The sequence below is a fragment of the Neovison vison genome, chromosome 7 (assembly GCF_020171115.1).
Source record: "Neovison vison isolate M4711 chromosome 7, ASM_NN_V1, whole genome shotgun sequence".
Classification (NCBI taxonomy): Eukaryota; Metazoa; Chordata; class Mammalia; order Carnivora; family Mustelidae; genus Neogale; species Neogale vison.
The window spans coordinates 196,424,589-196,451,125 of record NC_058097.1 but is presented as its reverse complement, the minus strand read 5'-3'; the positions used below and the strand labels follow the sequence as shown (position 1 = coordinate 196,451,125).

The 26,537-nt window shown below is 38.2% G+C and overlaps 1 protein-coding gene across 1 annotated transcript; it reads right to left on the bottom strand.

Annotated features, from left to right (window-relative positions):
• Positions 1-1,848: 1,848 nt before the first annotated feature.
• MS4A14 (membrane spanning 4-domains A14) lies at positions 1,849-26,537 on the bottom strand. Its single transcript, XM_044261152.1, has 6 exons — positions 26,400-26,537; positions 24,392-24,520; positions 21,903-21,956; positions 18,620-18,769; positions 15,733-15,831; positions 1,849-4,096 (listed from the first exon to the last, which is right to left on the bottom strand). The coding sequence occupies exons 1-6, from the start codon at positions 26,535-26,537 to the stop codon at positions 2,036-2,038; spliced, it is 2,631 nt and encodes an 876-aa protein (XP_044117087.1). The 3' UTR covers positions 1,849-2,035.

The window sequence follows — 26,537 nt, the reverse complement described above, 5'->3', positions numbered from 1 at the left end:
TGGTTTTCAACTTTCTTACGTTTTCCACATTTTAAGTCCAGCCCTAGGCACTGTATTTTTGCAATTTGGGGAAAAAGTCCTGTATTCCAAGTGTGTTATAAAAGCATCAAATTCAGAGGACACTTTGGATCTAATAGGAATTGAGACAATGAGTTTCTCAGTGTAAGTGGTGTGGACTAGTCATTAATGACAGGAATCACCTCTACAATGACTTACATTGTTTTAAGACCACAAGACCCTGTGCTTGGGTGTATCTGTGTGTGTGTGCGTGTGTGTGTGTGTGTGTGTTGGATGGGTGTGGAGAAAAATGGGCAGAACTGACTGCATGGGTTGGATTCTCAAAGAATATGATTTAGAGTTGTAAATATCTATTTACTGAACACCAGCATTTGTGGACTAAAAGTTAAACACCACAAACACCACATAAATATGTGCTAATCTAGCTGAAGCAAAAGGGGAAATTATTAGTATTATTCGGAGTGAGTTGAATACAAAGTGGCAACCATGTAGGAATGGGTAAAGTAAGGACCCTACCAAGGTTGAACTAACTCGGGATTCAGGTGACTCATCCTTACTACAGAGGCAAAAGCGACAAGGAGCAGATTGTCAGTCTCTCCAGCTCCATGCCTCATTATTCTACCATTCACCTCTAGTTGGAGCGCTTAGGTTTTTAAAAATGAATGAATGCCTGCTTAAAGCAAGGCTTTTTGTGGAATTCTGCTGAAGACACAGCTGGGGTTATTCACAAGGATATGAGAGAATTATGAGAGTGTATGTGATTTCAAAAAAGGAGAAAGATGGAGAGAAATCCCTGGAAACACTAATTTTAGACTTTTTGAAATGGGAAGAAAAATGCAGAATCCAACAAGTGATGAACACCGCAGAGAGAAGGGGTGGTTAGCAACTCCAAATGTACTTAAGAAATTGAAGAAATGTTGATAGCCTTGGAGGATGCAGAGTAACTGAACATTTTTTACCACAAAACGGACAACCAAAGGTCAATTTCCTTTGTCCTTTGACGTTATAAGTGTTGATAAATTAGAAATGAGTTCAGGCATACAGAAGTGAGCAGATCTTCAGTATGAGACAGTTTATTACAACATCTGCATCTCTGCCATTCCCTGCCTCCTACTTTTCCTATCCCTAGTTATGTTTTATCCTCTCCCTGTACACTACAGTCTGTATCCATTGCCACATTACATCTCATTAACAATTGGACCAACTTAGAGCATATATCCTCAACACAGATTTGTGGAGTGAGGAGTTGGGTGGGTGATTGGAAACAGCAAAGCAAGGGAATGGTGTTATTTTTATTTCTCACGGACTCTTGTATCTTGAGCTCTTCGAAAGCCTACCTGGACTTCTTCCTGGTTGACTTACTGAGCCCCTGTAATACACAGGGGAGGAGGCAAGGAATTGTGGCACCATGGAAAAGTAAGTTCATTAAATATTAAACTGTAAAACAGAAATAGACTCTAAATAGAGAACAAACTGGTGATTTGGGGGAGGGTGGGTGAAATAGGTGAAGGGAATTAAGAGGTACAAGCTTCCAGTTTTAAAATAAATCATGAGGATGAAAAGCACAGCATAGGGAATATAGTCAATAATATTGCAATCCCTTTGCATGGTGACAGATGGTAACTACAGGTACTGTGGTGAGCATTTTATAATGTATACAATTGTCAGATCGCTATGTTGTATACTTGCAATTAATTTTGTATGTGAACTATTCAATAAAAATGTATTTGATTGTAAAATGAATTGGTGATCATAAATTGAAACACTCACACTAGTAAGAGTGTTTAAATGTGAATTACTCCTTCAAACACAGAAAGTACTGATATAGCATTAATATTCGTTGCCATTTTATTTTAATTAAGGACAAATCCTTTGCGTGTTCTGCATGCCCTTTGTTTTGCTGAGTGAATAAGGTAGCAACTATACTTGAGAACATAGGTTGGAGGAGACTATATTGCTTTTCCTTATTTTGGTTCCATAATTAGGAGCAGTGTGGCATTTGGGTAGATTTTGCCCATTAGTCAGAGTCTTCAGATTGCTGTTGGTCTTTTGTATAACATGAGGTAGAAGTTAAAGGAATATCTTCTTGGTATGAAGTTGAGCAAATTGAAATGTCTTTCTGCACATCTTGTTCTGAATTTATATCAGATGCAGAAGTGAACTGTGTGTCTTGCACTGAGCTTTGGCGGGAGGAACTACACTTAAAATCTGGCTTTTTGTCTTCCCACTGCATGATGTATAGGTTTTGGCTCTCAAGCTTCATGCTTGTTGGTTTGTTGTCTCTTGTTTGCATGGTATCTATCTGCATATCTTCTTTTTGGGTATCTGCGGATTTACGGTCTTGTTGGTTCTTATCTTGATCCTGACTGTCTTGAAACGGAATGCTTTGTAATTGTTGTCGAGTTATAGCATGCACAGCTTGGACTTCTTGTTGTAGAGCGGTCTGCTTTCGGGATTCTTCCTCTACTAGACCTTGGGTTTGCCGAATTTGAGATTCCCACTTTAGGGAATGAGGCATTTCTAATTGCGGTTCCTGCACTTTCCAATCTTTGCTTCTCCAGCCTTGAACTCTTGAACTCCAATCTTGGGACTTTTGGTCTAAAAATTGCCAGCCTTGGTATTCCTGGATTTGGAATTGTCCATCTTGATGTAGCTGCTCTTTGACTTGCAGGTCTTCAGCTTGCTGCATGTGTTTCACAAGAGATTGTCCCTTATAAACCTGTAGAGCTCTTTCTTGTCTTTCTTTGTATTGTTTTTTCAGGGATTGCCTCTCTTTGTCCTGTTGATCTTCATCTTGTCCATATGGGGTTAGTTGCTTTTGGGGTTGTTCCCATAGGACCAGCTGGCCTTCAGATTGCTGATCTGGGTATTGTTGTTTGTCTTGCTTAACTTGGATTTGCTTATCTGTGGAGTGCCTCTTTGGGGATAACCAGCCCTTGATGTGATCATCTAGGGATTTTCTTTTTGGGGATTCTTGGCCTTGAATTTGTGGGTCTGGGGATTTCTGTTTTGCATATTGCAAGGCTTTGTCTTGCTGCTCTAAATTCTGTGACTTTGGAGGTTGTGAATTTTTGTTTTGCCAGTCTAAGGCTTGCCACTTTGAGGATTTCCTGCTGTGGAATTCCTCCTTAGATTTCCATTCTTGGGTCAATAACTTGACTTCTGATTGCATGTCTTGATATGCTACCTGCATAAATTGCTGATTTTGTTGTTGAAGGGACTGCTGATCTAAGCATTGAATATTAGAAGACTGTACAGCATGGAATGTTGGAGCTTCAAATAGCACGACTTGTGCTGGCAGAGCTGGTACTTGGGAAATCAGATCTTGGTTAGTTATGCCTTGGGCTGGTGCATATGGGGATAGCATGTCTTGGGGTGCCATGTTTTTAGATGGTGTATCTTGGTATGGTGGATTCCGGTATGATATGTCTTGGTATGCTACTTTCTGAGATGGGAGGTCTAGGGATTGTGCATCTTGGTATGGTATGTCTTGGTATGGCATGTCTTCTGAATTCAGGCCATGAGGCTGTGTGACATAGGGTTTTGGGGCTTGTACTGGCAGAGCTTGCGGTGGCAAGTCTTTGGGTGGTAACGCCTGGAGTTTTTTAGAGTAGGATGGAAAAACTTGGATTGGTGAAGCTGAGGACTGCAGCAATTGGGCTTGCTTTTTGGGGGGTTGTGTGACAGCAGATTTTAGGTCTTCATCTTTCAGTTGTTCAGTGTATGGAATATTTTCAGTGGGCTTCTTCTCCTCTTTGAGAGGCAAAACTTTCAGTTTAGTTTGTTCTTCTTGAAGCTGTGAAGGTGGAGGGTTATTTTTATGTTGTTCATCTAGCATAGATACAGAAGATGTATAGTAAACATTGCTGCCTCTCCTCCTTGAATGTCGAAAGACTAAAGGATTTCTTGAGATTCTTAACTTGAAGAAAGCATAGCCTCCAATGAAAACAGGTTGCTTCTTTGTTGTTGCTGTATCAGTAGAAGACTGTTCTTGAAGCTCAAATTGTATTGTAGCATTTTCTTCAGGGGCAGATGTTTCACTATCTTGAGTAATATCCGAAGGCAAGAAAAATACAATCTATAAAACCAAGGGGTAGGGAAAACATTAATGTAACAACCAACTTTTGATGTTCTTTTCTTCTTGTATTCACAAATGATTTTTCATCTCTGCCTTAAGATAGCACACAGAATATAACATCTACACAAGGAGTCAGAAAAAAAATTCCATTACCAGCACTGCCTTTGTCATCAACTCATTGGTTTTATTTTGAACAAGTCATCACCCACCACTATCTCAAATATTGAAAAGGGGGAATTTGATTAAGATTGTCTGAAATATTCTTCCCATACTTAATATTATAAAGCATCTCAAAAATTTTAAATTATCTACTTGGTATTCATATAATCAGTTAAAAAAAAGATTATTTCTTTCAGTGAGAGAAAGAGCAGTAGGGAGGGGCAGAGGATAAAGGAGAGAGAAACTCAAGCAGACTCTGATTGGATGTGGGCTCAGTCTCAAGGTCTGACCTTGAGATCATACCTGAACTGAAACCAAGAGTCCAATGCTTAACTGACTGTGCCACTCATACATTTAGTTTTATAATGATTTACTGTCCACCTACTAGATGAACGAGATACTGGAGATAAAAATAATTAGATGTAGGTTTTGTCTATTAGGTGCTCACAATGGATAGATATACCAAGATATAAATAGATAGCAATACAATTTAGCAAATATTATTGTAGAAATCAGTATTAAGTGCTTTATGGGAATGAAGAAGGTGACCTAAATTTGAGTGCCAGGAAATGCTTCATTAAGGAGTGGTATTTGATCCATGTCTTGATGGATGAGTAGGAAATTCCTTAGGCAAAAAGGTCAGATGAAGCAAGATAAAAATAGAAATCCAGGTAGAAAGAAACAGTGGGTAATAAAACACCAGGTTATGATGCAGCATTGTGTCATGGCATATGGTAAGCAGTTAGATATTGTTAGAGAGTATGCTAGGCGCTATAAATTGAATGTTTGTGTCCCTCCAGATTTGTATGTTGAAACCTAATCTCCAATGTGATGGTATTTAGAGGTAGGCTCTTTGGGAGGGAGATTAGATTATGGGGCTGGGGCCCTTGTACATGGAGTTAGTGCCCTTGTAAGAGGACCCCAAAGAGCCCCCTTGCCCCTTACTCTATTCAAAGACACAGTGAGATTACCAGCATTCAAAGACACAGTGAGATTACCAGCTATGAACCAGAACTCTGAATATATCAGTTTTGATCTTGGGCTTCATAGGTTTCAGAACTATGAGTAATATATATTTGTTGTTTAAGGCCTTCTATCTTTGGTATAGCAGCCTGAATGAACTAAGACATAAATAGATACCAAGAAGTGGGAGTGCTTCTGTAACAAATATCTAAAAATGTAGAAGCAGATTTGGAACTGGATAATGTTTGGAGACTGGAAGAGTTTGGAGGTGCATACCAGAAAAAGCTTATATTGCTGTGAATGGACCATTAAGGGCAATTATGGTGAGGGCCCAGGAAGAAAAAAGGAGATCCAGAGAGATAAAATCTCAGTCTTCTTAGAGAATATCTAAGTAATCCTGAACGAGATGTCGGTGGAAATATGAAAGATAAAGGTAATTCTGATGAGATCTCAGACAGAAATGAAGACTATGTTATTAGAAACTAGAAGAAAAGCGATCTTGGCTATAAAGTGGCAAAGAACTTGGCCGAATTATATTTGTGTTCTAGTGTTTTATGGAAGGTAAAACTTGTAATAGTGAATAAAGTGATGAAATTTCATGTAGTAAATGATATTATTAATAATGAATAATAAGTATTTTATGAAATAAATAATGAAATTTAGCTGAAGCTATTTCTAAACAGTGCTGAATGTGATACTTATTTCCTTTGGACAGCTAATAATAAAATATGAGAAGAGAGAAATTACTTAAAAATGGAATTGTTAAGCAAAAAGGAAACAGGACTTAATTGTTTGGAAGATTTCTAGTTTAACCATACTGCAGAAAATGAGAACACTAAGAATCTGACCAAGTGACTTGTTTGATGAAGAAACTGGTATGGATCAGCCATCTCAACAATAGCCAGAACATGTTCTCCAAAACAATGCAAGAATGACACCAAAGGTGATTCAGAGAGCATCAGGGCCGCCACTCCTATCATGCACCCAGAGTAAAGGGCCCTTGGAGAAGAATGGTTTTGAAGGATAGGACCACCTCTCTGGTTTCAACCTAAGCCAGGATGCCCCTTCTCAGTGTCTCCGAGTTGGGCCACTGCAGAGTCCTGCTGCATGACTGCAACCAGCTGAGCCATGGGATCATGACCACCTCCACTGAGATTTCAAAAGACAGAGCCATGGATTTGGGACCCCAACCTAGAAGAGCTACAGGCATGGGACTCCTGCCCAGGAGAGCCACAGGGCCCAGGTAGAGAGCAGCTGCAGGGGTAGACCTCAGGTGAAGAGTTACTGTGGTGCCTTAATGCTAAGCCACAGTGAAGATGTCACTCCCCAGTGAGCTTGGAAGTCAGAGCATTGAGTCAAAGAGCATTATTCTTGCCTTAAGGTTTGTTTTGCCCTGTTAGGTTTTAGACATAAGTGGGACTTGAACTTCTTTTATTTGTTAAATTAAAAAAATATATATTTTTTTGCAATTTCTCCCTTTTAGAAGAATACACCATTGTATTTTGGAAGTTTAGTGTCATAACATGTTTGGTTTCATAGGTTCACAGCTAGAGGGAAATTTGCTGCAGGATGGATCGTATGTTCAGTCTTACCCCTATCTGATTTAGATGATACTTATATGAGACTTTGGACTTGACTTTAAAGTTAGTGCTGAAAAAAGATAAAACTTGTGGGCCTATTGGGATGGAAATAATATATAAATAATATATGAAAAGGACATGAATTTGGGGTGTGGGAAGGGATGGAATACTATAGATTGAATGTGTTCCCCTAAATTTGTAAGTTAAATTTAATCCCCAGTGTGATGGTATTTGGAGATGGGGCCTTTGGGAGGTGATTAGATTATGAGTTTTTATAAAAAGAAACCCAGATAGTGACCTTTCCCTTCCCTCCATGTGAAGACACAGTGAGAACATGGCATCTATGAACCAAGAAGTGGGCACCCACCAGGCTCTGAATCTACTAGCACTCCGATCTTGGACTTCCAGCCTCCAGAACTCAGAGAAACTTTTGTTATTCAAGCTACCTAGTCTGTGGTATTTTTGTTACAGCAACATGAATGTACCAAGATCCTGGGCCAGGAAATTTGAGCTTTCCTCTACAGACAAGTGAGATCTGTGGAAATTTTTTAAACAACTAAATGACAGCAACTGATACAATCTTTAGCCAATGCTTCTCATTCTTCCCATTTTTTTTTCTTTTTTCTTTTTTCTTTTTTTTTTTTTTTGAGAGCAGTTGACATTACAGACCAATCTACCGAGTCCTGTCAGCCTGTGTCCTTTCTAAGGTCATCCACAGAGTCAGAATAGAGTACTTGTTCTATTTGATGAAGTGATTGGAATTCTGAGTGATTAAATGACCTAAGTATGGTTGCCTATTTGATTGATGGCTGGTCTAAAATGAATCTTCATGTTCTCTTATATTACACATTGTCATTCCCAACTTCTAATTGGTTTTCACATCTATATTTTATCACCATTGGAAGGGTATTTATGTGATACATTTTTACTCATCCTCAAACTTTTGTTTCATTTGAAGAGTAATTTTTTTCACTTGTTAAAAGATTTAGAAGCATGAATTATAAATTCTTTAACTTTATTCAAGATTTTAAGTGTATAACTTTAAATGTACTCATCAGTGATTACCAGGTGCTGGATAAGTTTCCAAAGTCGTCTCAAGTAATACATATAATATTCCTATGAGGTTATTTGAGAGAACTGAGTTCAGCCAGTGTCTAGGAGTCATATACTGCGGTTGAATTCTGGATTCTGTGCTTTTCTCTTCATCTAATCTATCCTAATTTCTAATACATGCTTCTTTATAATAACCACTTCACGACCTTATTCCAGGGTGGCTATTACTGAAGACTATATAAAATAATGCTTTAGTCATGGTGATTGGCACAGAGAACTTAATCCATAAATACTAAGAGTTCCCATTCCTTTTCCTCTTTTTGAGTTCAGAGTGCATATTACATAGTACCTTTGTATTCTCTGCTGTACTTTGTAGATTGCTATGCCATTAAAAAGCCCTTTTTGTGGAATTAAATTGAATAGTTATTCAGTGTGAGTAATTTGTTTTAATATTGCTCCTAAAGGGTTTTGTACTCTCCTGTGGTTGTATCAAGAAGAGAACAACACATCAAATACCTGGGCTCAGATAATATTATAAAAACGCAAGCTTGACATGAAAAATGATAAAAGTTGATGCTCATTCATGATAAAAAAAAGTTCCCTACAAATGAGGATAAATTTAGTTTATGAAAACTCTATAGGTAACATCATATTTAAGTGTAAAATGTAAAACTTTCAATTTATGGTTTTGAACACAAGAAGATTGGCTATACTCAACATTAAAATAAAATTGTACTGGAGGCTCTACATGGTGCAAAAATCAAGAAAAATAAGGAATAAAATTTGCAGATAAAAATGTTTTTATTTACTAGTATAACCATTGTCTACTTAGAAAATTCTAGGAAATCTATATAAATGCTACTAGAATTAATAAGTTTATTAAAGTCTTAGTATGCTGGTATATAAAAATAAATTGCATTTCTATATGTAGGCATAGATACTAGGAAAATAAAGTTTTAAAATACATGTACAATAGCAAGAAAAAACATGAAATACTTAGGGATAAATTTAACAAAATATGAAAACTACAATATATTGCTGAGAGAAATTAAAGGAAATGTAAGAAAATGTAGATGCATTCTATGACATGGGCAAGCAGACTAAATATTACTAATAAATAAATGTTTCCTAAATCATTTATAAGTCTAGTGAAACTCCAGTCAAAAGCCTAACAACATTTTTTAAGGAATTGATAAACTAGTTCTAAAACTTATATGGAAATCTATAGGATGTAGGCTAGCCAAAATGATTTTGAAAACAACAAATTTAGAAGATTGACACTATCTGATTTTAAGAATTATTCTAGGGGAACCTCAGAGAAGAAAGCAGAATAGGAAGCTCCTAGAATCTGCCTGTTCAGAGACAACAGTTGTACTGGTAGAAGCACTCTGAAATAACTATTTTGCAACTCTGGATTCTATGTGAACACTTGCAGCATCCAGATGAAAGCTTGGCTGGTAGATTCATGGCTTTTGTCTGTCAATTTAAACCTTCAGCAAGGTAGTGACTACTTATCTCTCACTCCGAGTCCCTGACAGGCAGCTGGGAAGTGGCAACCCATGCTGCTGGAGCCAGGGTAGGCAATTAGGGTCATGTTTTCCAAATATCAAGTTTTCTGTATTCTTACTGTGGATTGCTGCTTCTGATCACTGATACGTAGGCACAGAGGCTAGATGCCATTATTTTGACCCATATTGGCTGAAACAGTTTGTAGAGGAGATTATTCAACTTCCAACTATTTTTGCTTCGGTTTTTTGGTTAATTTTGTTTTCTTGATATTTAAAAACAATGGTATTTATGGGAGAATGTAGAAACCCACCATGCATCCCCAGAAAATGAGAAGACCTGAAGCTTTCCTCTCAGGCTTATCTCTGGCACAGAGATGTTTTACAACAATAAAAACAAACAAGCAAAACCACCCAGCAAAACCCTAAGGCATATGGATAATCTGATTTCCAGAGTTAACACATTATAAGATTCAAATAATGACTTTTCAATAAAAGAAATCCCGAGGTATACAAAGAATCAGGAAAGTATGGTCTATTCAGTGGAACAAAACTAATGAACAAGCCCAGACTTCGTGTTTATGAGACAAAGACTTTCAAACAACTATAATAAGGATGCTAAAAGGGCTAAAGGAAGTCATAGGAAAATGATGTATGAACAAAATGAGAATATCAATAAGGAGATATAAGTTATAAAACAGAACTCAAAGGAGTTTCTGGAACCAAAAAGTACAATAAAATATACACTAAGGGGTTCCAAAACAGATTTGAGGAAGCAGAAGAAATAACCAATGAACTTGAAGATAGAACAATTGAAATTATTGAGGAATTATTGAGGAACAGAATAAGAATTTACAAAAGTGAACAGAGCCCAAGTGTCTTGCTATAAGGCATATAGAAAACCAAAAATGATAGTTCTTCTTCTTTGCTAATATTTACTTTAAATGTGAAAGGTTTAAACTCTCCAGTCAAGAGACAGGGATTGGCTAAATGAATTAAAACAAAACAAAACAAAACAGTTCAGTTATATACTGTGTACAAGAGACTCACTGTAGCTCCAAAGGCACAAAGAGATTGAAAGTGAAATTATTGAAAAATTATTCGATGCAAATAGCAACTAAAGGAAAGCTTGGGGAGGGGCTACACTAATATCAGATAAACTTTAAACCAAAAAAATTATAGGAGACAATGAAGGACTTTATATATTAATAAAAGTTTCAATAGAAGATGAGGATATAACAATTATTAACTTTTACACATCTGATAACAGACCCTCGAAATATATGAAGCAAAACTGGTAAAGTGGAAGAGAGAAATAGACTATTTACCAGAATAGTTGGAAGCTTCTACACTCCACTTTCAAAATTCGTAGAATGACCAGACAGATGATAAGTACAGAAACAGAGGGCTAAACAACACCAATTAAACCAACCAATTAAACAACACCAACCTAAACCAATTAGACTTGACAGACGTGAACTGAACATTCCAACCAACAACAGCAAAAGCACATTCACGTGGGACATTCTTCAGGATAGACTACATAGTATGCCACAGAACAAGTCTTGATAGATTTAAAAGATATTATACAAAGTACCTTTTCTGTCCATACCTGGATGAAGACAGAAACTAATAATACAAGGAAAACTGAAAAATTCACAAATATTAAAGAAGAATTAATACTATTCCTTCTCTTAATGCTTCTAAAAAACTGAAGAGAAGGGAAAAATTTCCAATTCATGCTATGAGGCTGACTTTACTCTGATACCAAAGCCAGATAAAGACATTGCAAGGATAGAAAATTGTCAGTGTTCCTATCAAAATTCCAACAGCCTTTTTCTCAAAAATGGAAAAATCATTTCTCAAATTCATATGGAATTCCAGAGGGCCTAAGTGGTCAAAAAACATCTTGGAAAAAAATAATGTTGAAAGAATCACACTTCCCAACTTTGAAACTTAATCCCAACTACAGTAAATGAGACAGTATGGTTCTGGCATAAAGGCAGACATATAGACAAATGGAGTCAAATACAGAGTCAAGAAATAAACTCTTATGTATGGTAGATGGATTTTTAAAAAAATATTTATTTGAGGGAGAGAGAGAGTTTATGGGAAGGGGCAGAGGGAGAGGGAGAGAGAATCCCAAGCAGATTCTGCCCTGAGCATGGATCCTGACACAGAGCTCAGTCCCATGACCCCAAGATCATGACCTGAGCTGAAACCAAGAGTCAGATGCTCAACTGACTGTGCCACCTCGTAGACCGATTTTTGACAAGAGTGCTAAGACCATTCAGTAGGGGAAAGGATAGTCCCAACAGACAGTGCTGGAAAATCATATATCCACATGCAAAAAATGAATTTAGAACCTTTCCTTACACCATATATAAAATTGGAACTCAAAATGGATCAAAAAATCTAGTGCTAAAAGTAGCCAAATCTACAAAACTCATAGAAAATATTGAGGGAATTCTTCATGACATTGGATTTGGCAGTGATTTCATGGATATGACACTAAAAGCACAGACAACAAAAGAAACAAGTAGTAATTGAACCTCATCAAAATTAAGAACGGTTGTGCATCAGAAAATGCTGCCAAGAACAGAAAAAGACCACTTAGAGAATGACAGAAGATATTTACAAATCATATATGAACTAAGGAGTTAATATCTAGAATATAAAAAAGAACTCCTACAGTTCAACAACAACATTAAAACAACCCAATTAAAAATGTGCAAAGGAGGGGCACTTGGGTGGCTCAGTGGGTTAAAGCCTCTGCCTTCGGCTTGGGTCATGATCTCAGGGTCCTAGGATCGAGCCCCGCATCGGGGCTCTGCTCATCAGGGAGCCTGCTTCTCCCTCTCTCTCTTTGTCTGCCTCTCTGCCTACGTGTGATCTCGTCTGTCAAATAAATAAATAAAATCTTTTTTAAAATGTGCAAAAGAATATAATAAACATTTCTCCAAAGAAGATATACAATCAATAGGTACATGAACAGGTGCTCAACATCACTAATTGCTGGGAAATTCAAATCAAAATCATGATGAGCTGTCTACCACCACATTCCCATTAAGATGGTTATTATAATGAAAAGAAAGGAAATGTTCATGAGGATGTGGAGAAATTGGAACCCTTGTGCACTGCTGATGGGAATGTAAGGTGATGCAGCCATTGTCAAAACGTTTTTGCAGTTTCTCCAAAAGTTAAATACAGAACTACCACATGACTCAGGAATTACACTCTTAGATATGTATCCAAAATAATTGACTAGAACAGATATTTGTACACCAATATTCCCACAGACATTATTCACAATAGCCAAATGGTACAAAAAAGTGGTGTCCATCAATAGTTGAAGCTAGACAAACTGTGAAATATACACAAAATGGACTACTGTTCATCTATAAAAGGAATGAAATTTTGATAGATGAATATTAATGAACCTGAAAAACATTATGTTTAGTAAAGTAAAACAGATACAGAAGGAAAAGTATTATATGATTCTACTTTTATGAATTATTTGAATAATCAGTAGATAATAGAAAGTAGATGGAGAGACATAAAATAGACTAGAAGCTACCAGGGGCTGGAAGGATGAGGAAAGGGGCATAGTGTTTATGGGCACAGAGATTGTACTGGGATAATGGAAAAGTTTGGGCATAGGTAGTGGTGACGGTTATACATCATTCTGAATATATTTAATGCCACTGGATGTATACTTAACAAATGGCTAAAATGATAACTAGTATGTTATGTATATTTTACCACAATAAAAAAATGTTACTATACTCAAGCTGCAGGAATTAGGACAGTGTGGAATATGTGGAAGAATAGACATATAGATCAATGGGACAAGGTAACATCCACAAGAGACCTATAAATAAGAGGTCAGTTGATTTTCAGCCAATGTACCAAGGTAATGGGGGAAACCAATGCATTTCAACAAATAGCATTGGCACAGCTGGGTATCTCTATGGTGTGGGGGTTGCATGAACGTCTTACCTTACTGCTGCATAACATGTAAAAGTTAACTTGAAATCTGTTATAGACCTAAATACAAAAGCTAATTCTACAAGAAAATGGAGAAGAAAATCTTCACAATCTTGGTATAGGGAAAGCTTTGTTAAAACACAAAAAGGACTAACCATAAAAGAAAATAAATCATAAATTGGACTTCAACAAATTTGTTATTTGAAAGAAACTGTTAAGAAAATAAAAAGGCAAACCAAGGCTGGGAAAAATGTTAGCAATACACCTATCTCAAAAAAGGACTTTTATTAAGAATCATTTAAGTTCTTATAACTCAATAAGATAATGTAATAAAAGTTGGCTAACGATTTGAACACACATCTCCAAAAAAAAATGATATACAAATGGACAATAAACACAAAAATAGTCATTGACATATGTCGTCAGGGAAATGCAAATTAAAACTACAATGAGATTCCGCTATATGCCCACTAGAAAAGCAAAGCTATTAATATAACTGGCAATTCCAAGTGTCGGTACTTATATGGAGCAGCCTGGCAGGGAGAAAAGGAGCTATATCTGAACAGAGATGACTGGATAGCAGAGAAGACAGGAAAAAGAAACGTAGTTATCTCAAAAGGTAGAATGAACCATCAATGTTATATACCTCTCGTATATTGCTGATAAGAATGCAAAATGATACAGCCGCTTTGGAGAACTGTTTGACATTTTCTTACAAAGTTAAACGCCCCCCTTGCCATCTGACCTAGCAACCAAATCCAAGATATGATACTCCAAGAGAAATGAAACCACATGTCTACACAAAAACATGAACTCAAATGTTCCTGGCAACCAAGTGCCCGTCAGGAAGTACATGGATAAACAAATTGTGGCGTGCCCTCACGTAAAAGGAACACAGTATTGATACATGCAACATCATGGGTGAAGTTCATGAATGTGCTGCTTGGAGAAAGGAGCCCAGACACGAATAAAGAGGACTTATTTATAATCCATGTATATGAATTTGAAAAAGTAAAAACTAATCAAGACAGAGATAACTGGGGTGCCTGGGTGGCTCAGTGGGTTAAAGCCTCTGCTTTCGGCTCAGGTCATGGTCTCAGGGTCCTAGGATTGAGCCCCGCATTGGGCTCTCTGCTCAGCAGGGAACCTGCTTCCTCCTCTCTCTCTGCCTGCCTCTCTGCCTATTTGTGATCTCTGTCTGTCAAATAAATAAATAAAATCTTTAAAGAAAAAAAAAAGAGATACTGACAGTGAAGAGGTTCCGGAGAATCTTTTGGAGTGATAGGAATGCACTAAATATTTTTTTAAGATTTATTTATTTATTGGAAAGAGAGAGAGAGAGCACAAACAAGGGAACAGCAGAGGGAGAGGGAGAAGGAAGCTCCCCAATGACCAGAGAGCCCGATGTGGAGGTGAATCCCAGGACCCAGAGATCATGACCGGAGCTGAAGGCAGACATTCAATCAACTGATCCACCCCGGTGTCCCAGGAATTCACTATCTTGATTATGATGGTAGTAAAACAGGGGTTTATAATTTGTCTTAACTTCTTGAATTAGGTATTCTTTTTTTTTTTTAAGATTTTATTTATTTATTTGACAGAGATCACAAGCAGGCAGAGAGGCAGAGAGAGAGGAAGGGAAGGGAAGTAGGCTCTCCGCTGAGCAGAGACCCTGATGTGGGGCTCGATCCCAGGACCCTGAGATCATGACCTGAGCTGAAGGCAGAGGTTTTAACCCACTAAGCCACCCAGGCGCCCTTTGGATTAGATATTCTTAAAATGGGTGCATTATACTGTTAATAAACTATACTTCTATAAAATTAATGTAAAAAAGAAAAAAAAAACCCCACCTAACACAGGGTGTGGAACTGTTTTTTGGGATTTAGAGAACAGGTTCTGGACCCTCTTTATTTTAGTCAGAACCCTGATGTTCTGTGACACCGGAGAGGGTGCTCTTTGTGCTTTAGTTCTTTCATAGGTCAAATAGGGAGTCTTGATAGGTTTGATAAGTATCACTGTTAATTAAGTATTTTTCTTCTCTGCTTCCACTCTGATGAGGGGATTGTCTCACACACCCTTATGGCCTAGGAATAAGCTCCTCATGACATAATAATATAGGTTCCCATTAAGTCTGTTTCTCTTCATTTATTTTGTCAGGGAGATAAGGAGCTGTGTCTGAACAGAGTCTACCAGATATCGTAGAGGGCAGGAAAAAGAAGCATCATTATCTCCCAGTGCGGAATGAGCCATCAATGTTAAGCTTTTCTCTCCTTGACCCTCTGTAAGTTCTAGTTCAGCATCTGAGAATAGTGCTCTGGCAACTAATCGACCAGAGGTCATCTTGCAGCATCCCAGCTGGAACCCATTCTTCTACCAACACTGAACGCACCTCATCAGAGTTTGTCCAGCACTTGCTTCTGAAGGAGGCGATAGTCACCGCAATGCTGAGCTCCACTATGCTGATGATCAGTAAGACCGACAAGAGTCCCTGCAAGTAATGAGGATGGCGTTTGGGATGAAAGCTGTATCATTTGAAAGATAGAAGCCAAAGACTATTTATACTGTGTGACCAGCTAGGGGAAAACTCACATTTCATACATGATTTATATATGATGGATAGCCATCAATGCTTGAACAATTTTCATCTTAGTTCTTTTTGATAAGCAGAGGTAACAAACTCCAGTGCTTATAGGAGCCAGGCAACCATCCCAAATGAGTGGAACAGTTAGTAGGCGAGACAGTAGAGAATAAGGGTATTCCTAGAATGTGTCCATTAATCAGTTCTGAGCAGTAGTTAACCATGTGGGAACATGGGCCCCATGATATTTTTTTTTCTTTCCTAACGAAGCTGGATATGCATATTTTTAATGTGAAATTTTCCAGCTATTCATTGACTTGTGTGTACCAAATAGAACATATCTGCAGGCTGGATATAGCCCACAGATGGCTGTTTTGCACACTTTGCTTTAAGTTAAGAGCTAGATCAAAAAGCAGGGTAAGAAGTAGCATGGTGTCCAGAAAGCTTGGGCTGGGGGCACTGTAAGCACTGGGTGCAGTCAGGCCACACCTAACCTGGTCAAAGAACTGGGTCTGTCTGAACTTTGGTCTCGCTGCAATACATTCAGAGGCTTGGGTATTCTCCCATTTGTTGGTAAAACTAAAATGTATGAAGTGTCTACTGTAAATTTGCTGTTGGGGAAGATAGACCACCCCTGGTCATTGTGGAACTTAGATCATAATAAGGGAGGCAGACAGGGGAAAATAATTAGACAGTTATTTACTTAACTAAGTTGTGATAAGCGTCATAAAAAAGTATTGGGAACTACACCCTACTATAATGGGAGATCCCAACAAGCCTGCACTGGGAGGGGTAGAGGGCAATCAGGAAGGACTTCTGAGGTTCAAGAACAAGGAGGAGTTTTAACTGGGGGGGGGGGTGGAAAAGGGTAGGAACCAGGCCAGAAAACATTGGAAGCAAGAGAAAGCTGGTCTTTTGGTCCTGGGACAGTGAGTATTTAACACATTAAGGAATTTGAGGAAGTACCAGATGTGAGGAGTAAGAAAGATAAAGACCTGGAACAGTGTTGGAAAGGTCGGCTAGGTAGATGTTACAGGGTCTTGTAAGGCTAGGTAGGTGTTACAGGGTCTTGTAAGCCTTTTAAGATTTGGATTTTAATTCTGTGTTTCACAAAAAGTCATTGTGTAATATGCTCAGACTTGCATTTTTAAATGATGGCTTTGGTCATGGTGTAGACAGTGGATTGGTCTTGGAGACAGAGGTCCATTCAGGAGATGTCTAGAGCCCACTGATCTGGCTTTTTTTTTTTTTTTAAGTTTATTTGTGACATTTAAATTAAACCAAGGAATAGCAGCATCATACACCTGAGATTTTGGAACAGATTCTCCCTGATTATATATACAGAAACTAATCCTGCAGTTGCCATCCGAGCAGAGTCAAAAATCTGGACATTTAGCACTTTCAGTGTACAGTTTCTTCCTGATACTAACTAACTTCTTGATACTTACATTACTAACATAATATACAGTAGTGGTCTCCTGTCCACTAGATAAAAGAGTACAGGATTATAATGCTCTATGTCTTGGCCCAATTAGGACAGTATTATGTTCCTCATATAGTTTTCTGGCTTTCCTTAGTAACTTTTTTTGAGTCTAATTCTGGAATTTATCTCAGAATATATGAGCATTCTTTAGGCTCGCCTTTATGGATGATTATAAGGATAAATAAGATCTCATATCCAGGAACTGGTAGCTCTTTTCTCTTTCCTTCTTTTTTGGGGGAGACAGTTCCTGTGATTCTTTTTCACTTCCATCCAAACAGGTCAAATCTCATTAACATTTTAGGAACAAATCCTTCAAGATGTGGCTGACAGAAATAAAATGAAAGCCAGGATTTCATTGGGGAAGTAAAGGGCAAGGCCTTTTGGAGTCCTTGACATTCATAAAAATGATGTCATTGAATGCTTACTGGATAAATACTGAAAACTATACCTACAGTTGTATTTCCTGGCAATAATGATACATCTTCTCTGCTGTAATGAATAAAATTGCTACATTTGTGTAAAATAACTTATGTTCTAAAATTATTAGAATACTTTATTAAGTGGCTCAAACACCTATTAAGTGGCTCCCACTATATTTTGTTTTTAGTATTAATTGGGTAAACTTTATTTTTTAAGGATTTTATTTATTTATTTGAGAGAGAGAGAGAGATCATGTGAGAGAGGGCACAAGCTAGGGGAGGGACCAAAGGAGAGGGAGAGGCAGACTCCCCACTGATCAGCGAGACCCATGCAATGCTGGGTTTGATAACAGTTCATTGAGATCATGACCTTAGCCAAAGGCAGCCGCTTAACCAACTAAGGCAACCAAGCGCCCCAGTTGGGTAAACTTTTTAGATCATTTTGTCCTCACTAATTCTTTAAAGGCAAAATTTAATCCAATCTATGTCAGTACTGATGGTAATAACCAAAACCTATTGACTGTTTACACTGTGACAGTGTTCTAATTAAAGTAATCCTTATGACAACCCAATGCAGGATATATTCTTAACATCTTCATTTTCCACAAAAGAAAACTGGGGCTCAGAGAACTTACAAAAGTCAGATTCAGATCCTGAATCACAATATAGTTCTCAACAGTCAGCTCAAATGCTAACTCAACTTCCATTCTTGGAATCAAAATTAATGAATTGATGCATCGTGAACGTAGTTCAAATAAGATTGTACAGATTCACGTTACAGAGTAGGACCACTTACATTGTAAAGAACTCTACCTATGACACATATTCCTTCGAGGGAAGGCATCTGACAATACTTGTGTTGATATCTGTAGCTGATAATGGTTAGAGTAATCCCAGCCACTGCAGCCAAGGAACTGATGACATTCATGACCATGATACCTTGTCCCTGAAAAAGAGTTTTTAAAATAATATTAAAATAAATAAAACCCAACCCAAATCAAAAATACCTTGTAAGAAATTCTTAGTGCCTTTGTCTTTCCAGATACTCCTCAGGGATGAATTCCTTTGTCAAGTCAGTATGCCTGAAAAGCATGATGTTAAATCCTGATTCATTGAATTCAGAAGAGAATTCTTCTGAATTCTCTAAGTTTTAGAATAAGCTAGGAAGACAAGAATGAGGACAGGTAGAGAAGAAGGAGTGCTCTATGGCTAATGCTAAAGAAAACATTCACTCTGTCCTATTGCATGGTGTTTCATAATCTACAAGCAAAATGGTGTGTCAGGAACTATCTTCGCCTCATAATTAGACCTGATTTTGAGTCCTATTAAACTAGGACCTTGTACAAAGTAACTTAATCCCTTGGAAATCTCAATTTTTACCCTCAAAAAATGAGAATAATGTCACTAATTTATCCACTTATTCACTTATTTTAACAAGTGTTCAGTGTGCCCCAACTATGTGTCCCAGCACTGCCTTAGGCCATAGATACAAAGATACACACAGTAGATGAGGTCCTGTCTTTGTGTGGCTTGCATTCATTCTCCCAGGAATTTGAGCAGTAACCAACCAAATCACTAACATATTTACGGATTGCAACAAATTTAGACTGGGGTTTAGTGATTTCCTTGATTTCAGTGTCTCAACATGTAAGTTATGAAAAGTCCTGATTGTCCCACTACTATATAATATATATTGTATTATATTGTATATATTATATACATATTATATTATTTTACATATATGTACATTTTACATAATTTACATATAATATATATGTATATAAATATATATATTTTACATGTCATTCATATATATATATATATATATATATGTATATCTATGATAAGACAGTCCTCCCCCATTTCCTGGCCTTCCTTTAAAGGAAAAGAAAATGCCAGGAAGGGGGAACAGTCTTATTCATACTTACTCCCAGCACTGCTATTGCTTATTTATTTATTTATTTTTAATTTTTAAAATTATTTTTATTAACATATAATGTGTTATTTGCCCCAGGGGTAGAGGTCTGTGAATTGTCATGCTATTGCTTTTTTAAAGGAAAAACAAAGAAAAGCCCCATATCTCAATTCAGTAGATCATTACTCTTCTTGATTTATGTATGCCTGTTGTGATGGGCAAGGCAGTGGTGCATTTACAGAGCCTGTCCTGTCCAGGAGAAGCTGTGGCTTAGTGTGGCAGGACTTAGAAGCATACCTATGACTTCATGCTTAGCCCATGCCCAGGTCTTTACTACACACAGGCATTTTCGGTAGAAAACGCACAGGGACATACAAATGTTCTGTTTCTATCAATCCTCAGTCTTTCGCTCTTTCTGGGCTCGGTTCTGGCTCCCATAGGACATTTAATGGACGAAAGTTTCTAAGTAAGCAATCCCCCATATGCTTTTGGCTTTATGGTCTACAAAAAATATCCCAGCCTTTGTCTCATCTGATCCTCATTATGGCTTTGTGATGGAGGCAGATCACTGCTTATCCCCACATGACAGGTGAATAAGATTCAGAGACTAAGTGATTGTGAGTAATCCTGCAGTTGGTGGAAGAGCTGGGATAGAAAACCGGACCTTCTGATGCCCAAAATTCAGTGTTCTTGCACCATGTTTTCCTGCCTGCCTTCATCTATGCAGCTCTCAGTGAGTGGGGGATGGGTCTGCCTACCCTTAGTTTATTCCTGAGTTCTGAAGGGAATCGATATGGCGGGAAGAACAGCATCTGGACCTATCTGCATTGTCTGTATTTATTTCTACAGGTAGAGAGAGATGGTGGCTTTCATGCTCTCAGAACTTTCCTATGGTCTGTCACTATCCTTACAGGAAAGTGGCAAAGGATCATAAAAACACAGTTAAAATGGCTTTAAAAGAACCCTTACATCTCCAGAACCTTAAAAAAATGAGTTGTTAGAAAGGAGTACAAATGTCAAGTATCTTTTATACATAATATCTATTTTTTTCATAATATCTTTTTTAAAAAAGATTTTGTTTATTTGAGAGAGAGAGCAGAGTGAGAGAGAGCATGAGCAGGGGTGAGGAGCAGAGGGAGAGGGAAACTCAGACTCCCCACTGAGCAGGAAACCCAAGGACCCAGGACCCAGAAATCATGACCTGAGCTAAAGGCAGACGCTTAAGCCCCTGAGCCACCCAGGTACTCCTATATGTAATATCTTATTAAATTCTCAGAATAACCCTTTGAAGTAGGTACTTTAGGTACTTTTCCCTCTAAGTTGATACAGGAATGAGTGTTAGCCTTGATTCCATCCCAGAATGATCTGGCATCAATGTCAGACTCTTTCCTTCAGACTTTGGGCAGGTCCCAAAGAAAATCTGTAGGTAGGGGTGAGGGGCAGGGAGATTACAGCGATCCTGGGACTGTTTTTGGTTAGAGTCGAGTTTCTCAAACTTGGCACTACAGACATTTTGGGCTAGATCATTTATTATTATATTTATTTATTTATTTATTTATTTATTTGACAGAGAGAGATCACAAGTAGACGGAGAGGCAGGCAGAGAGAGAGAGAGGGAGGCAGGCTTCCCGCCGAGCAGAGAGCCCGATGCGGGACTCGATCCCAGGACCCTGAGACCATGACCTGAGCCGAAGGCAGCGGCCTAACCCACTGAGCCACCCAGGCGCCCTAGATCATTTATTTTTTGTAATGATAGACTTTTCTGTGCACTTCAGGATGTTTAGGCACATTCCTGACTTCTACGCCTGGGTAACAATAGTACCCTGCAACCCAGTTGTGACAACAAAAATGTCTTCAGATACTGTCAGATATTTCTGGGGGAGGAGGCAAAATTATTCCCAGTTAAGAACCATTGAGTTAGAGGAATGTAGACTGTTTTCCAACAAATAGCTCTCTCACATTACTTGACCAGGGAAATGGGAACCAGTAGAAGGGTGAAGGCTGATGGCCTTCACCTTGACACAAATAGCAGTGTCCTGAACTGCAGATTTGGTGTCTAAAGATTTTCCTGGGAGATCCTTTCTTACTAAAGACTTTATATACAAAGATGATGTAAAGCAAGTAGAAGGTCATAAATTACAAAGAAGTCACAAAAGTAACTTACCTGGCATTTCCCCTTTTCATGTGCTCCTGTGATAAGGCATCCTGTAACAACATACTGTTAAGAAGAAAAGATATAAAAGTTAACAGGTGATGTCCTTGACTCCCTTACAATATAATCTCCAAAGTAAATTATATTGTAATATCGCATATTGTAATTTCCTTTGGAGATTCTATTGTAGTCTATATGTCTGTGACTTTCCTCGACCGTATAGTCTTTCGACCTGAGCATCAAGGAGGAAGAATAGTAGGCACTGATATAAGATGAAATATTGTGTTGGGCATAAGCAGCACTGAACAACACCCCTTTTGCCAGGGTCAGCTGGAAGAGTCAGCCTCCTTCTTAACATCCCAGACATACCATCCAGATGTTTTGCCTGGCTGGGCTCTAAACAAGAAGATAATTCTGGACTCTGGGCCTGGTGGAGAGAAGGGACAGGTGAGCTGTGTCTGCTCTAGCTGATGGTGGGAGAATTTCTCATGCCACTTCTTTATCTGGAATGTAGAGAGTCTACCTATCTATGGACCCTCAGGGTGCTCTTATATCTTGGCTCATAATAATCCTCATCAAAATATCCAACATTTTTCACAGAACTAGAACAAATGATACAGAAGTATTGAATTTGTTTGGAACTACAAAAGACCCTGAATAGCCAAAGCAATCTTGAGAAAGAAAAACAAGCTGGAGGTATCATAGTTTCAGATTTCAAGATATCATACAAAGTTGCAGTAATCAAAACAGTATGGTACCGGCACAAAAATAGACATAGAGATCATAGAGAGCTCAGAAAGAAACCTATGATTATAGGTTCAGTTAATCTGTGACAAAAGAGGGAAGAATAAATAATGGGTAAAAGACAGCCTCTTCAATGAATGATGCTGGGAAAACTGGACAGCTACATGTAAAAAAGAATGAAACTGGACCACTTTCTTTAGCACCATATACAAAAATAAACTCAAAATGGATTAAACACTTAAACCTGAAACTATAAAAATCTTAGAAGGGAACATAGGCAGTTATTCTTCTGACATTGGCCATAGAAACATTTTTCTGGACATGTCTCCTAAGGCAAGGGTTTAACAAAAGCAAAAATAAAATTATTGGGATTACCTCAAGATAAAAACTTTTGCACAGTGAAGGAAACCATCAACAAAATTTTAAAAGATAACCTACTGAATGGGAGAAGATTTTTGCAAATGATATATCCAATAAGGGGTTAATATCCAAAATATATAAAGAATTTACACAACTCAACACACACACACACAAAAGCAAACAATGTGATTAAAAAATGGGCAGAGGACCTGAATAGACATTTTCCCAAAGAAGACATATACATGGCCAACAGACACATGAAAAGAGCAAATCAAAACCATAATTGGGATATCATCTTACACCTGTTAAGATGACCAAAATAAAAAAGATAAGAAATAACAAGTCTCGATGAGAATGTGGAGAAAAAGGAACTTTCATGTAATGCCACTGTGGAAAATAGTGTGGGGGTTCTTTAAAAAATTAAAAATATAAAAACTGTATGATATAGTAATTCCACCATTATTTATCAAGAAACAAGAAAATGCTTATTCAAAAAAATATATATATATGCACCCTTATGTTTATTGCAGCATTATTTACAACCACCAAGATATGGAAGCAACCTAAGTGTCCACTGATAGACAAGTTGATAAGGAAGATGTGGTATATAGAGTGGAATATTACACAGTATTGAAAAGGATGAGTTTGTGCCATTTGAGACAACATGGATGGGACTAGAAAGTATGAGTGAAATAAGTCACACGGAAAAAGACAGATATAATGTGATTTCACTCATATGTGGAATCTAAAAAAATATGAATGAACAAACAAAAAGCAGATTCAGACCTATAAATACAGAGAACAAACAGTTGCCAGAGGGGAGGGGGTGGGGGAATGGAGAAAATGGGTTAAAAGGAGAGGGAAAAACAGGCTTCCGGTTATGGAATGAATAAGTCATAGGAGTAAATGACTTAGCATAAGGCATATAGCCAATGGTACTGAGTTAGAGATGTATGGTGATGGATGGCAGCTACACTTATGGTGAGCATAGCATAATGTATAAACTTGTCAAATTACTCTGTTGCACACCTGAAACTAATGTAACATTGTGTGTCAACTACACTCAAGTAAGAATTATTATCTACTCTCAAACTCCAATTCTGTATTTGCAAAAGAGAAAGTTGAATATTTGCCCATCTGATCTCCCATTGGTAGTAAGGAGCAGATGACTTATCCTACACACAGGGCTTTGGAAACTTTTAAGCACTGTACACCTAGAAGCGCACTGTTGGGATGCTGGTAGTGCAATGACCAGATGCAGTGACTTCTCTTGCCAAGAAGGGACTGGCTATCTGGTCTCCTTGGGGACCATATTCATAGGATTCATTATTCCAGGACCTGAGGCAGCTTAAACCAGTCTTGATTGTAATTTGTCAAAAGCTCCTGAGAATACTCACAACAAGTGCTCCCCAGAACGGATATCCTGTGAGGAAAACGAGGGGAAATTTATGGGAGAAACTGATGTAATTAAATGCAAATATAGTTCCGACGCCCAAAATGATCAGTGCCAGGAGGATCTGGATAGCCTGTGAGGAAAGAAATGGGTCCATGAGATCACCAGTGCCCCAGCCTCTTTGGACTCTTCTAGATTCCTGAGGCATCCTGCTATTTTCATGTCACACCTCCCTCCACATGAACGCCTTACTCTTCCGTGTGCCAACGCCCTTGAGATTTGCAAAAAGTCCTCTGTCTCTTTCCTCATCATGCTTACCTGGGTCCTTCACATTCCTCACTCTCATCCTTCCCTACCTATTATATCCCCTCTATTGCCAATTTTTCTTGCACCAGATTTAACTATAAACCTGACCTCCTTGCAAGCTTCTTCAGGGTGGCCTGCAAACTATTCACCCTTACCTTTTTTCCCTTCTGTAGCTCCAGCATCCTATTATCCCCACCCCCCACCGCACATATTTTCCACATTCAGTATATGCTTTTGGAGTTAAGGCTCAAGTCCACTTCTCTTAAAGTCTGAAGTTTGCTGATTTAGAGTGTAGAAGCTGGGGTGAGCTCTCTGTCTCATCTGCTCTTTGGGCAAGGGCTTTTCTACAGGTGAGACTAATCCGGTGGGTTCATCAGCCTGTTAGGAGTCTGCACCATGGTGGTCTTGGGGTTGGCAGCTCTTCTCAGGACAGAGTTTCTCCTCAAGCGTTCTGGGTTTTCCCCAGGCCTCAGCTGTGGAGCACTGTCCACAGGTTGTGTATTTTCCTTTTGTACGAGGGATGGAGGCTGTGTGTACAGCCCTCCTCTGGGTACATTTATGATTGAAAATTTTTTTGTCTACCTCGTGGCTCACTATGGAGCTTTGAATATAATTTTCAAAGAACTCCCAATGCCAGTGACAGCACAAAGGGGAAGTTTAACCTCTCCATGGGTGGCTTTTAGCTCCACGGGAGGTGTTACACCCTGAGGTCACTGCCTCAGTAAAATATTTGGAAAAATTACACCAGTTTCCTGCATCCTCTCTGCTAGGATTCAGGGAGTAGTACTAACTCCTCATGAAACACGCCCAGGATTTCCTCAGTATTAGGAAGTTATAGCCAAACTGTGGAAGGAGCCCAGATGTCCATCAATAGCTGAATGGGTAAAGAAGATGTCCATATCTACAATAGAATATTACTCAGCCATAAAAAGGATGAAATTTACATTGATGTGGTTGGAACTGGGTGTTATTATGCTAAGTGAAATAAGTCAATCAGAGAAAGACAATTATATGGTTTCAATTATATGTGGAGCATAAGAGACAGAGCAGAGGATCTTAGAGGAAGGGAGGGAAAAGTCAATGGGAAGAAATCAAAGAGGGGGAAAAACCATAAGAAACTCTTAAGTACAGGAAACAAACAGGGTTGTTGAAGGGGAGGTAGGCGGGGGGACGGCATAACTGGGTGGTGGGCATTAAGGAGGGCAGGTGTTGAGAAGAGCACTGAGTGTTATGTGAAGCTGATGATTAACTTAATTTTACATCTAAAAATAATGATGTACTATATGTTGGCTAATTGAATTTAAATTTTAAAAAAAGAAAGATGCTTTCTAAATAAATAAATACTCTATTTCCCAGAGTTCCATAAGCCCCAGAAGCATCTCTAAGGCATGCTTATAAATAAGACATTTCTAAGGCAAACTGTGGGCATTTTCTAAGCAGAATATTTATTTCTCTGGTTTATCAAAATCTAGGGAAACGGTATTATTGGCTACATATTGGCTCTTCTACTGAAGATTGAGTTATTTGTACAAGCAAGTGACTTAGAGGTTTTTATGATTAATCAAGAAGGAAACATTACAGACAAAAGGTGAGAAAAAAAGAAGGGGAATCAAATCCCTCCCTGAAAAAGCATCCATATGGTCACACCTGGAAAAATAGCTTCTTTTCTCCCTTCCAGGAAAACCAATGGATGGGAGAGGACTTACCCCTAAGACTTTTGGTTCTCCCTTCAGGAAATCCAACAGTGAGGCATGAGGTCTGTAGGGAAATGCAGTTAGTACTTTATCATTTGGTTGTACAGTGATGACATGGGTCGATCTTTTGACCTCGGATGATGACTCCAT

Coding starts and splice junctions, on each gene's coding strand:
- MS4A14 (XM_044261152.1), bottom strand. CDS start 26,537: ATGGAGTCATCATCCGAGGTCAAAAGATCGACCCATGTCATCACTGTA. Junction 15,832..18,619: donor TAGGTAGAGTTCTTTACAAT/GTAAGTGGTCCT, acceptor CATTACTTGCAG/GGACTCTTGTCGGTCTTACT. Junction 4,097..15,732: donor GCTGGACAAACTCTGATGAG/GTGCGTTCAGTG, acceptor TTGGTTTTATAG/ATTGTATTTTTCTTGCCTTC.